General features: G+C 43.7%; 1 protein-coding gene across 1 annotated transcript in view; it reads right to left on the bottom strand.

The window, feature by feature from the left end:
- Nucleotides 1–14,395, bottom strand: part of LOC121282950 (E3 ubiquitin-protein ligase RNF43) — a 195,806-nt gene extending 181,411 nt beyond the window's left edge. Inside the window, exon 1 of the mRNA XM_041196788.1 lies at nucleotides 13,948–14,395. Coding sequence (XP_041052722.1) covers nucleotides 13,948–14,178 — 231 coding nt within the window. The 5' untranslated portion in view covers nucleotides 14,179–14,395. The remainder of the gene's footprint in view (nucleotides 1–13,947) is intronic.
- Nucleotides 14,396–14,801: the final 406 nt, after the last annotated feature.

Below are 14,801 nucleotides of genomic sequence, written 5' to 3'. Positions count from 1 at the left end.
AGATAAATTTTGATTGTCTCACTTTTTCAATGCAATCTTCCGACCGTGTTATAGGATATGAATCCGCTTTTGTCACCGCGTTCACCTTTCGATAGTCCACACAGTCTGTGTGTTCCAGCCAGTTTCAGTACCAACACAACAGGCAAACTCCAGTTACTGCAACTAGACTCAATGATGTCATTTTGAAGCATTAATTAAATTTCTTTCTGTACTTGTGATAACTTTGCTGGATTTAATCTATAAGGATGTTGCCTCGTCAAAGATGAAACTTCTACAGACACATCTTGCATAGCTAAATTTGTCCTTCCCAACTTATTTCCACAAATACATTTGTGTGACAGCAATATCTTCCCCAAGTCACTTAGACACTTGTATAGAAGGTAACTCAATATTACATTTAATTTTTCAAGTACCCCTCATTATCCAATTTGATTAGAGGAAATCAATTTCAGAATACTGCATTTCTACTTCTTTCTCATTATCAACCACCACTAATACCTCCTTTTGGTCCTCTTCCGTGTCAAAGTACTTTTTAAGTATATTTACATGACACACCCTCTGCTTATTTTTTCTATCTGGAATATTTATTAAATAATTTACTTCACTCAGCTTCTTTTCAAACCTGTAAGATCCACTAAACCTTGCCTCTAACAAGTCGCCTAGTACTGGAAATAGAACTAGCACTTTCTCTTCAGCAACAAAACTACAAGTTGTAGCTTTCCTGTCCAACCTCACTTTCATCACTTGTTGTGGCATCTTTAAATGTTCCCTAGTTAACTCACATGCTCTGTCCAATCTCTCTCTGGAGTTTGATACATGATCCAGGAGAGTAGTTTCTGAATTTTGACCCACCAATTTCTCATGAATAAATTTCAGTGGTTCCCTTTACCTCATGACCATAAACTAGTTCAAAAGGGCTAAAACTAGAAGATGTATTAGGAGCATCCCTAATAGCAAATAACAAGAATAGAATTCCCCTATCCCAATCCTGTGGATAGTCCTGACTATACGCCCTCATCACAGTTTTTAAAGTTTGATGCCATCTATCCAAAGCCCCTTGTGACTTAGGATGGTAAGCTGTTGACTTATACTATTTTATTCCCAAACAGTTCATTACTTCCTTAGACAGCTGTGACATGAAATTTTAACCCTGATCTGATTGCATTTGTTTTGGTAAACCATATCTTGCAAAAAATTTAGTTAACTCTTCCACAGTTTCCTTTGTCGTAATACTTCCCTTCAGGAAATCTTGTAGACACATCCATTATTGTCAGTGAGTACTGAGTTCCACTTTTAGTCTTAGGGAGGGGTCCTACACAATCAATCATGATCCTAGTGAAAGTTTCTTCAAATGCTGGAATTGGAATGAAAGGTGCTGGCTTAATCACTTCTTGTGGTTTCCCTATCACCTGACTTGTGTGACATGTTCTACAGAATTTGACTACATGTTTATGTAATCCAGGCCAATAAAAATATTTTTGTACTTTTGCCTATGTCTTTCTAATTCCTAAATGTCCCCCATTGGAATTTCATGATCAATTCTCAGAATCTCATTTCTATATCCAAATGGTATTACAATCTGATGTACCTCCCTCAAGCTTTCATTTGCTGAAGCATGATAAGGCCTCCAATTTCACATTAAAACATTACCATTAAGGTAATAACATTCTGGAATACATTTTACCTCTGTTTCTGAGTAAGCTGTCTGATATAGCTGTTTTATTTGCAAATCCTTTTTCTGTAACTCCACTAACTGTCTTAAGTTAAACACCTCAGCTGCAATGTCTTCCGGTCTTTCTTCATGAACAACCTTATCAAACACAGTACCAGCTAATTGGTCTTCCACGCCTTTGAATTTCCTGCTCTACTTGTTTCAACCTATGAGCCTGTGGTCTTGGTATCACACAATCTGGAAACAATCCAGGAATGCTCTCTCTGCAACACTTCCGTTGAAAACATTTCTACAGGCTGCTCAACTACCACAGGCATCACCCACATCTGAGACCCAGCTATATCATTACCCAGAATAAATTGAATCCCTGCAATGGGCAATTTTTCCACTACTCCAACAATCACTTTGCTGTTCTCCACTTACTCTTTAAATTTAGCTTCCACAACGGAATAGGTTTAGCATCTCCATGAACCCCACTTATTATCACCTGCTCCTACAATACTCCCTCTGAACAAATGTCACTATCCCACAACATTAAGGTTTGACGATTATGGTGTGCTGCTTAAAATTTTAACATCCTTACCTGCTCTACCCTGTACACATGGAAAGACTTTCTCTTCACATAAAATATTTAAACATTTCTGTAACCTGCTCCTCAGAACTCTCTTGAGTAAACTGTGAACACATTCCCACTTCCTTACCTATCACTGATTCTTCCTGTTTTACCTGTATACAAACCACTGTTCTTTTCCTTACCTGAACTTCAGAACCCACAGTACTTTTACTTCCAGAACTTTTCTGCACCTCAATAATCCCAACAGATTTTCCCTACAATTTCCAACACACTGACTTCATGTATCCAACTTTATTACAATAAGAACATCTCAATTTTCGAGCGTCAATTCTACACTCAACACCTTCCTTTTTAATTTTGAGAAAAAATTCCTGTGAATTTCCACCAGCTCCTTCTCTTCCCTTATTACCCACCTTCCTTTCACTTTCCCACTTTCTATCCTTTTCGGATTTAAAAGGGTGATGAAAAAAGGTTCAGCTCTATGAACTAACTCATAGACGTCAGCTATCTCTCCTGCTTGTCTTACCGTTTCAACCCTCTGTTCCTCCACGAGTTCTCACTACTGAAGGAATTAAATCTTTAACTTCTTCCAAAAGAATGCCCTCTCTCAGAACTGCATATGTCATCTCTATCTTTAATGCCCGTAACAACTGGTCAAAATTACTTTGTTTTAGTCTTTCAAACTCAATATAAGTTTGTCCGGGCTGTTTTCTCATATTCCTAAATTTCTGCCTATATGCCTCAGGAACAAACTCATTTGCATTCAAAACAACCTTTTGCACCACAACATAATTAACCAACATTTCTTCCGACAGTGAAGCCTAAACCTCATGTGCTCTAGCCACCAACCTGGATTGTAACAACAATGTCCAGTTTTCCTGTAGCCATTTAATCTATTTAGCTATCTTCTCAAATGAAATAAAGAATGCTTCAACATCTATTTCCTCAAACTTTAGAAGAGCTTGTACAAATTTAAACATCTCCCCACTGGGTTCTCATCTGGAAATACGTCCTTCCGCACCTTCTGGTATTTCTTTTTTAACTGCCAGCATTTTAAGCTGGAATTTTCTCTCTCTTTTTCTCTTTCCTCCTTTTCTTACCTCGCCATTTTTAATTCCCTTTCCTGTTTTCTTTCTCTCTCCTGCCTTTCTGCCTGGTCCATTTGGAATGCTCTCTCACTTTCCTATTCTTTTTCAGATGCTTCTAGCTCACATTTTTTCATTTGCAACTGAATTTGAACCCATTCCAATGAACCACCCCTTAGAGAACCCGATCTCTCAGGTATTCCTTGCAATTTCAAATGCTGTGCCATACCTTCAATTATGTCTAATTTCCTTATCCTTGCAGGTAATCTGAAGTGTAACTTATTTGCCATTTCCATTAACTTAGCTTTATTTGCCTTTTGTAAACCAAGCAAAGTTATAACTTCAACTCCCAGGCAAGTCTTAGCAACTGCCAAAGCCATACTGCAGTCTCACCACTTAAAAAAAAACTCACACCAACTCCTGAATTCAAAGTGCTTCTCGTACTCATAACCTCAAGATTCACCAACTCCAAACCAGTGAAGGAATATCAAATATGTTCCCGGACAAGCCCCAATTTTGTTATGGCACAGCCCATGGTAAATGCTGAGCTGCTCAAATCCCAAAAGGAAATTTGAAACAAATGTCACAACTGTTTTGCAATTTGTATATATTTTGAGGTGCATACCTTGAATTCAGTAGTAATAAGACCACCGAGTCTTACAGGTTCCTTACAAAACTAAATTAAACCTTAATTAAATTTAAAAAATGATTTTAAGCACATACATAGGTGTACAAATTACTATGATAACTCCTAGCTCCCTTAGTTAATCTAACTCCCAGTTACACCTCCGTTAAGGCAACAGTAAAGCAACATAGACTTAAACTGGCCCAGGCAAAGCACTCAACCTGGGCAGCTGAATTCAAAGTGAGTTTTTCCCAGCTTCAGTTCCTTGTAGACAGCAGCTTGAGGCTTAGACGCTGGAGGCTTTTCGCACTTGTTTGATCTTAGAATGCCTTCTTTCCTACACACAATCTCATCTCCTTTATACGGATTTCTGCCTTTTCAATGTAAACCCCATTGTCCCAATATGTCTTTTCAACTCTACTTTTCTAATAATAAAAATCTTTCATGGTACCAATTTTATCAATAAACTTTGGGAAAAATAAACACACTGCCTTAGCCTCTGAAGGCTAAGTGTAACACCTTACCACTTCTTTGAAATTCACTACTCTAATTTATCTAAAAATGCATATGTTCCCTTTACACCTCTCATTCTAAAACTCCAGCCATGTTTACCTTTTAACATTTCAAACCAAGCTTGTCTTCTGATACATCAAAGCCCTCAGACCAGCTGCCTTTAATTCAATCAAGTCCCATCCACACACAAAACACACACACACAAACACAGAGAGACCCATGGACATAGATCCCACTATTACTCTACTTTACAATACATTCCAATAACATTATGGAAATTATATTTTCTTGACACTGCTGCCTTATCAACCTCCTATTGGCAAGGTATAACCCTTATTAGCCTCCCACTGAGCCAATATACAATAACTACCGTATTTCAACCCCCTCAACAGAACCCACACCAATCTCCCACCGGACAGATATACAAGCTGCACCAATCTCCCACCGGCCGGACATATAAGCTGCACTAATCTCCCACTGGCCAGATATACAAGCTGCACCAACCCCCCACTGGCCAGATATACAAGCCACACTAACCTCCCACGCTCGCACCAAATTCCCACTGACCTAATACACAACCATCAACAACCCATCCTCTCACACAGCACTCACCAACCTTGTGACCTGCTAACATGACTCACTGCCAATGCCTTCTGATACCTGCCACAGTTCTCATCGCCTAATATTAACCACCTCTCTCATAGTACCTCCTGTCTCCACCACCAAATATACCAATGCCAATCTATTGATCTTTCCACAGAAAGGAGAAAACTCCCATGAGAGCAACTAAAATTTTCTAAAATACAGAAGAAATTTACAAGCAGCCTTTAATTAATGTAACTACATAATTAGGATTTAAAAACACCAACATGGGTGCTTGCAGTTCATTAAAAGTGCATTTTATATTACACACCAAGACAGGTTATTAATTCAGCACACCATGAAGGAGAATTGAGCAGAGGAAGGAATTTTTGCATCTTCGTTAGAATTGTTTTGCCAGTAAGTTCAATTTTTAATCCTTGAAATTTGTGCCAACAATCACTGAAAATTCCACCATTAATATGCCAGGAATTAAGGAAACTAAGTGTCAGGCTGACAGAAGATAGGACCATGCTCCATGGGGGATGTGCATTGTGCAGGTGCAATACCCATACACAAACACATAGATGTAATCCTCCACATGTCAGCAGTAAGATCCCAGAAGAACTAGAATTATAAATCCAAAGTACCTTTTTTCTCATCAGCACTCTAACATATCCCTAAGACACAAGTCAAACGCAGTCATGACAACAGGAGTTGAGACCCCTACTTGTACTTCATTTTGATGCAAAGGATGATGATGAAAGAATCCTGCGCTCAGGAAAGTAAGCTGCAAAACATTCCCCTAGGCGTTACAAGACTGCATACTGCAACCGTACAGTGTATTCTGTGGAGATAGCAACATTACAGCAGGAGAGATGATCTATCATCATGCGCAGGCTTGTGCAAAAAACCCAACATCAATTCATCACACTGTTTCAACAAGTTACAATCTTGGTGCTTCATCTGCATGCATTTTGCCAAGCATTCAATCCTCTTCAATCTGAACAGTACAAATCTTCTGGGTTTTGGGACTAATTAGTTCACACTGCTTGTGTTAGCAATATTTCACATGTGTGGCTTCCCAATGCAAGCAAAAGTGCACATGAAACAAGTCCAGGACAGGAGCATCTAGTTTAGTGCATTCAGAGTGAAGGATTTAATGAAGAACTTTATCCACTTTAGGGATTTAGCGTCAGCATTAGGCACTCCCAGATCAAGTACAGCACAGATAGATTCAAAGTGAAAATGCCTCTACTCTGCCCTCACAAGACAATCTAGCCCCTCTTTGACAACTTCTCAATTTCCCACACCAGCTATCCTTCAACCCCTCTGAGAGTTTGCCAATCAGTGCTGAATTGGGGTCAGTTTTGTGCAGCAGGCCCATGCACATTAGTACCTGGATTGATACTGCTTGAACTCATTTAATAAAGGACTGCAGGTAGAATAGATATTCAGCTCATCAGTTCAGGCTGGATTTGAACTCAAGTAACAGGCAATGTCAGACCCAGGAATAGAATACAAGTTACACTTCTGTCATATGTGGGAGAACGGAGTACAACAGCAGTCAGTCCTAAAAGTGACTGCAACAGGCAGTCTTTAGAGTTTTAAGAACCCTTATTTATATCATGCTTTAGGACCTCCTAAAGAAGTCTCAAGGTGCTTTCACAACCAATGAATTACTTGTAGAGTGCAATTAGGTTAACTAACTTGGCACAGCAAGGTCTCGTAAATAGGAAATGAGTTGAGTGACCAGTTATCGTACTTGGTAGTGTTAGCTAAGGGAAGAAAGTTGGGAGAACACTCAAAACCCTTTTCTCAACTTTAAAAGGTGCCAATAGTGTACTATGCTCACCTGAGCAGCCAGGCTTTCATTGAAAGACAGCACCTCCAAAAAATATAGTATTGACAACTGCTTGTCTAGAAAGTGTACAGATGCCCTGGAGTGGCAAAGAACTTCCACTCACTTCGTTGACATTGGCAACAGCTGTCTCAGTAGATCAGTGCAGCTACACAACTTTCGAACTTTGATGTGCCTCAAGCAGCTGAGTGACATCTTACAATAAGGTTAACTTAGCTGTATCCAAACATGCATTGCTTTTCATCTTCCAGAATTCCCTGGATTCTAGAATATTCCCCATGGATTGGATGGTAGCAAATGTAACTCCGCTGTTCAAGATGGAGGGAGAGAGAAAACAGGGAGAATAGGCAGCCTGATATCAGTAGCAGGGAAAATGATGAAACCTATTATTAGGCACATGTTAACAGAGCACTCTGAAAATGACAGTATGATTGGGCAGAGTCAACACTGATTCATAAAAAGGAATCTGTGAAGAGAGTTTTTTGACGTTGTAATCAATAGGATAGATAAAGATAAACTAATGGATGTAGCATTTTTGGATTTTCAAAAGCCATTTGATAATGGGGGGCATGATTGGGAAACTTGCAGATGACACAAAGATTGGCCGAGTAGTGGACAGTGTATAGGATAGCCATAATCCCCAAAACGATTTAGATGGGTTGGTGGAGTGGGCGGTAAAGTGGCAGATGGATTTTAACATTGAGAAGTGTGAGGTCATACATTTAGGGAGGTCAAACAGTTACAGGGATTACACAATAAATGGGAATATATTAAGAGGGGTAGGTGAAGTGAGAGATCTTGGCATACATGTACACAGGTCCCTGAAGGCAGGAGTTCAAGTGGACAAGGTTGTAAAGAAGGCATATGGAATGCTCTCCTTCATTGGCAGAGGTATAGAATATAAAAGGAAGGATATAATGTTGGAATTGTATAAAACACCGGTGAGGCCACAACTGGAGTATTGTGTGCAGTTCTGGTTGCCACATTACAGGAAGGACGTAATAGCTCTGGAGAGAATGCAGAGAAGTTTTACAAGAATGTTGCCAGGGCTAGAAAAGTGTAGCTACAAGGAGAGATTGGATAGGTTGGGGTTATTTTCCTTAGAACAAAGATGGCTGAGAGGTGACTTGATTGAGGTATACAAAATTATGAGGGGAATAGATAGAATGGACAGGATAACATTGTTTCCCTTGGTGGACAAATCTAGAACAAGGGACATAGATTCAAGATAAGTGGCAGAAGGTGTAGGGGGGACATGAGGAAGAACTTTTTTACGCAGAGGGTAATGGGTGTCTGGAATTCACTGCCCAATTTGGTGGTAGAGGCAGAAACTCTAAACTCTTTTTGAAAAGTACCTGATTCTACACCTTGAGTGCTGTAAGATGCAGGGCTATGGGCCGGCTGCAGCAAGGTGGGATTAGACAGAGCTCCTGGGTGTCCTCGGGCTGGCATGGACAAGATGGGCTGAATAGCCTCCTTCTGTGCTGTAACTTTTCTATGGTTCTAATGTGGCACGGAAGAGGTTATTACACAAAATTAGGGTGCATGGGGTTGGAGGAATGTATTAGAATTGATTAATGGACAGGAAACAGAAAGAAGGAATAAACAGGTCATTTTCAGGTTACCAGGCTATAGCAAGTGCGGTACTGCAAGAATCAGTGCTAGACTTCAACTTTTACAATTTACACCAATGACTTAGATGAAGGAATCACGTGACAGATCCAGGTTTGCTGATGATACAAAGCTAGGTGGGAAAGTAAGCTGTGAGGTGGATACAAAGTGGCTGCAAAAGGATCTCAACTGGTTAAGTGAGTAGGCAAGAATATAACAGATTTAGGGAAATGTGAAGTTATCTACTTTGGAAGAAATAAGACAAAAGGAGAGTTTTTCTTTAAATGGTGAGAAATTGGAAAATGATGGTTTTCAGAGAGATCTGAATGTCCTTGTACATGAATTACAGAAAGTTAACACACAGGTATAACAAGCAATTAGGAAAAAAATGATATCTTAGCCTTTAATACAAAGGGATTGGAGCAAAAGAGCAAAGAAGTCTTACTGTAATTGTGTACAGCCTTGGTGAGATCACAGCTGAAGAACTGTTTATAGTTTTGATCTCCTAATCTCAGCGAGGGTATACTTGCATTCGGGGGAGTGCAACATAGGTCTTCCAAACTAATTTCTGGAATGAGGTGATGGCCCTATCAGGAGAGACTGAGTAGACTGAGTCTATATTCCTAGAGTTTAGATAAAATGAGAGGTGATCTCATTAAGACATATAACATTCGGGAAGATACTGGGAGGATGTTTAATCTGGCTGAGGAGTCTAAAAGTCACAGTGTCAGAATAAAGAGTAGACCATTTAGGATCAACATGTGATGAAATTTGTTCCCTCAAAGGATTTCAAACTTTTGGATTTCTCTACATCGGAGAGCTCTGGTGCTCCATTGTTGAACATGTGCAAGTTGGAGATCGATAGATTTTGGTATTAAGGGAATCAAGGGATATGGGAATAGTGCAGAAAGCTGCAGATAGAAAATCAACCATGAACTTACTGAATGGTAGCGCAAACTCAAGAGGATGAATAGCCTACTCCAGCTCTTTTTTTTAATATTCTTATACTGTTCATCTAGTTGAACTATGTTTGATGCTCTGACACATTCCTAGTTAGTAATAACCAGAGGTTGTACAGTATAAGAATTTGCTTGATATCTCTACAGCTGCCGGAGGAGTCCATCTCAAAGTGCCCTATCCACAGAATCTCAGTTTACTTTTTACAACACTACACAATGATTCAAAGTACACAACACTTCAGTGTTTAATAAGGGCTTCCATCTCTACAGCGCATTTTATAGCACAGTAAGCACATTAACTCAGCTACTCACTTTCCAACAAAAAAAGGTTTTTGATAAACAATTACACTTCCATAGTTTCTACCTAACCCAGAATTTTGTACACTGTAAACGATCTGAAGTTACTGAATTATAATAATGGCCGACTAACCTAGCTTTGTGAATTTATGCAAGATTTGGCATGGTAACTCAATGGCACAAAGTACTCAGGTTTATCCCTGCTCTGTGCTAAGATGATGCCGTTGGGGTCATCTTGGGGTAGTGATGGTCTAACCCTAAACCAAAAGTGGGGCACGGTTAAAATCAGCCAGAGTTCCTGCTGCTGTTTGCTATCTAGTGACTCCTGCTGGATAATGCACAAGTGCTGAGTAAGTAGAAGATAGTTCTCCACACTTTCTGGTGTGAGAAGGCTATTTACCTATGGCGAGTCATGGTTCACATATTAAGAACCGTCTGCAGTGGCTGCACTGTATAGCTCCCAACGCCAGGAAAAGATAAAAAAGAACCTGGTGATTTCAAGCATGATAAAGTCAGATTATATTATCAAGTTTAGTTAGAGCAGAATTATCAACAGCATTGCCAGTTACTGAATCACCAAAAAAATTATACAACAACTAATCAAACCGTTTGGATTTTAAGAGCAGCATTTATCTTCTAAGGCATCCTAGAAATAAACATTGGGAAAACAAAATGCTTCCATGGACCAAATGTGCAGAATATCTGTATCAGACAAAATGTAGGGACCCTGCTTAAAGCCATTTCATCTCATTCCACGTAGCAATGTCAATATTCACCAAAATCAAGCATAGTTGATCAAAGTCAGATCAAACATCTGCCAAATGGCACAATGCTAGCTCACCACACTTGGCGATTATGTAAGCTTATAAAATACAACAAATTTATAAACCATCAATGGAGGGAGGTTTACTTCACCAACAGTAGACACATTTCCTAAGAAATTGACTGAGCCGGGAGAAAACACCCTCCCACTATCTTCCCGAATTTTATATTTTTCAATGAGGACAGGATTCTGCCTCTCTTTTTTCCAAACTCTTGGAATATAGACCCAGTCTACTCAGACTCACCCATTAGGGCCTTCTCCTCACTCCATAAATCAGTTTAGAAAACTTTGTTGCCCTTCCTCTAAGGCAAGTAAATCTTTCTTGAGGTTAGGAGACCAAAACTGTACACAGTACTCAAGCCCAGGGGGCACTGTCCTCCACGCTCCACAGTGATTATATTTAAAAAAGACAAATTTCACCCCTCCTCCCCGAAGGCATTGAGTTCTTCTTGGGTACAGTTGCACGAGTCATGTGAAAGTCGAAGCGGTGGGCAGACTATCGACCCTCAGAACACCACAGTCAAGCAGAATCCTGTCCTCATCAATCGCCACACACACTTTTTAAAAGGGGTCATAGAATAGCAACTCCAGCTGACTTTTCTCCCCTTCTACCAGTGGCTTTGAGACTTCAAACATCATGCTGACTGAAATTAGCTAACAAACTGTCATTCCAGCAGAGATCAAACTTGGTATTTTCCTGGTATCTACGGCCGAGTTGACAGAAATAGAGCACAGTGGATCTTCGCTACATCTGTTGTTTCAGACTTTTAAGTTTTGTTTCTGGAGTACTCACGGAGTGGGGAATGAAAAGGTCCCCGGGTTGTTTTAAACTGCAAGTCATGGATTAGTTACTCCAGGTAGGTTTACCTATCAGCCAACGGGAATGAGAGATTCTCCAGGCTTCTCACTCAATACCACCCAAGCAAAGAGGAATACTACTCTGCACATGGTAGTTTCCATTCCCCTACCACGGTGTTTAATAAGCTTATTAAACTGTTCTGTACTGACTGTCAGTACATCTTGGCTATGAAATACTAACCTTCTATGGTCTTCTTACAATATTTTAACTATCCAAATGTGCAATCTTTGCAGTAATACCAAACATGTGTGCTAGTGGAAGCATTATCCCAAAACCAGCAGCTCCTTGGGTGTGCAGTTGTCAGGTTTACTTAGACCAGCATGTTGACTTTAAAAAGCTTGGCATTAAAAGTGTACATCAAAAAGCCCTCACATTTTCATTGCTTTTACTACTCTAGGATTTAAAAGAGAAATTTGAACACATCATATGGTTTCTATAGGAGGAGAAATTTGGTAGATATTTCTCAAACATCAGGGGTCTCAGCATAAATATCTGAAACATTTATTCAAGTCTCCATTCCCTGTATATAGAGTGCCAATATCTTTTATCTCAAGTACTCTCAGTCTCTGCACAAAGTGCCATCTGATTTTAATGTTTTCTCATGAGATCTCCCTGTAGGGCTTTCAGCCTTCATTCACTGTATTAAAGCACTGTCTTTCCTTAACTACACCACTTTCCCAATCCCTACTTTCCCAGTTCCCCACTCTACGTGCTCCACTTTCCCGGCAGCACTTTTTCAGTCCTCATTTTACCTGCCCCGCTTTCTCAGTCCCCGCCTCACCTGCCCCGCTTTCTCAGTCCCCGCCTCACCTGCCCCGCTTTCTCAGTCCCCGCCTCACCTGCCCCGCTTTCTCAGTCCCCGCCTCACCTGCCCCGCTTTCTCAGTCCCCGCCTCACCTGCCCCGCTTTCTCAGTCCCCGCCTCACCTGCCCCGCTTTCTCACTCCCCGCCTCACGTGCCCCGCTTTCAGTCCCCGCCTCACCTGCCCCGCTTTCTCAGTCCCCGCCTCACCTGCCCCGCTTTCTCAGTCCCCGCCTCACCTGCCCCGCTTTCTCAGTCCCCGCCTCACCTGCCCCGCTTTCTCAGTCCCCGCCTCACCTGCCCCGCTTTCTCAGTCCCCGCCTCACCTGCCCCGCTTTCAGTCCCCGCCTCACCTGCCCCGCTTTCTCAGTCCCCGCCTCACCTGCCCCGCTTTCTCAGTCCCCGCCTCACCTGCCCCGCTTTCTCAGTCCCCGCCTCACCTGCCCCGCTTTCTCAGTCCCCGCCTCACCTGCCCCGCTTTCTCAGTCCCCGCCTCACCTGCCCCGCTTTCTCAGTCCCCGCCTCACCTGCCCCGCTTTCTCAGTCCCCGCCTCACCTGCCCCGCTTTCTCAGTCCCCGCCTCACCTGCCCCGCTTTCACAGTCCCCGCCTCACCTGCCCCGCTTTCACAGTCCCCGCCTCACCTGCCCCGCTTTCACAGTCCCCGCCTCACCTGCCCCGCTTTCTCAGTCCCCGCCTCACCTGCCCCGCTTTCTCAGTCCCCGCCTCACCTGCCCCGCTTTCTCAGTCCCCGCCTCACCTGCCCCGCTTTCTCAGTCCCCGCCTCACCTGCCCCGCTTTCTCAGTCCCCGCCTCACCTGCCCCGCTTTCTCAGTCCCCGCCTCACCTGCCCCGCTTTCTCAGTCCCCGCCTCACCTGCCCCGCTTTCTCAGTCCCCGCCTCACCTGCCCCGCTTTCTCAGTCCCCGCCTCACCTGCCCCGCTTTCTCAGTCCCCGCCTCACCTGCCCCGCTTTCTCAGTCTCCGCCTCACCTGCCCCGCTTTCTCAGTCTCCGCCTCACCTGCCCCGCTTTCTCAGTCTCCGCCTCACCTGCCCCGCTTTCTCAGTCTCCGCCTCACCTGCCCCGCTTTCTCAGTCTCCGCCTCACCTGCCCCGCTTTCTCAGTCTCCGCTTTACCTGCACCACTTTCTCAGTCTCCACTTTAGCCGCTCCACTTTCTCAGTTTCTACTTTAGCTGCTCCACTTTCTCAGTTTTCACTCTGCCTGCACCACATTGTCTCCACTTTACCTGCACTTTCTCAGTCTCCGCTCTCCCTGCATCACTTTCCCAGTCTCCATTCTATCTGCACCACTTTCTCAATCTCCACTTTCCCAGTCTCCACTCTGCGTGCACCACTTTCCCAGTCTCCATTCTATCTGCACCACTTTCTCAATCTCCACTTTCCCAGTCTCCACTCAGCCTGCACCACTTTCCCAGTCTCCACTCTATCTGCACCACTTTCTCAGTCTCCACTTTCCCAGTCTCCACTCTACCTACACCACTTTCTCAGTCTCCACTTTCCCAGTCTCCACTCTACCTGCACCACTTTCTATCTCCACTCTACCTGCATCACTTTCTCAGTCTCCACTCAACCTGCACGTTCTCAGTCTCCACTCTACCTGCACCACTTTCCCAATCTCCACTTTCCCTGTCTCCATGTTCTCTGGGAAGTCCTGTCTCCCATTTACCTGCAGCAGTTTGCCCTCAGCTGCCACTCTCATGCCGGCTCCGGCGAAGTGTCCCTGAAGGCGGAGGGTGCTGTTGTTCGCCACCACGCCGTTCTGACTGTGCCGATACTGAACCACCTCGATCTCTGCCACTGTCTCCGCCGCCGCCGCGGACTCGGACTCGGGACTGGCCGCCGCCAGCGCCGCGCTCCACAGCCATTGCAGAGCCAGCAGCAGCGCTGCGCTCCTCATGATGCGAGCTGGGGCGGGGGGCCCGCCGCGGGCATGCTGCACCCCGACCCGGGGAGGGGGGACGCACTCTCACCGACACCGGCTCACCTGGCAGCAGGGGCCGCGCAAGCTACCCGCCCGCTCCGATGTACCGGCCACAATCGGACTGCCCCCGCTGGGCCGAGACGGCTCTCGCTACGCTTCAATCGCGCACCGCCTCCCACAGACCGGGGTCAACACTGATCATCCACCGGGACTGACTGATTCTCCCTCCCCTCGGTCAGACGGTGCGGGACGGGGCGGGGCGAAGGACATGACTGACAGCGCGAGGGGCGGGTTGCCGGGCATGATTGACAACTCGCGTAGCGGAGGATATGATTGACAGCCCGAGGGGCGGGGCTGGAGGTGTCTTTCAGGGAGGGAGTTCTGGTAGCGGTGATTGACAGGTTTGTGGGCGGGCAAAGACAAATAATTTAAAAGCAAAATACTGCGGATGCTGGAAATCTGGAACAAAAACAAAAATAGCTGGAAAAATTCAGCAGAGCAGGTCTAACAGCATCCTTGGAGAGGAATACTGTTAATTTTTCGAATGCGAATAACTCTTCATCAGAACCAGAGCCAGAAAGGCAAATAATTGTTACCTT

Source organism: Carcharodon carcharias, chromosome 10 (genome assembly GCF_017639515.1).
Source record: "Carcharodon carcharias isolate sCarCar2 chromosome 10, sCarCar2.pri, whole genome shotgun sequence".
Classification (NCBI taxonomy): domain Eukaryota; kingdom Metazoa; phylum Chordata; class Chondrichthyes; order Lamniformes; family Lamnidae; genus Carcharodon; species Carcharodon carcharias.
This window is presented reverse-complemented; position numbering and strand designations above follow the sequence as displayed.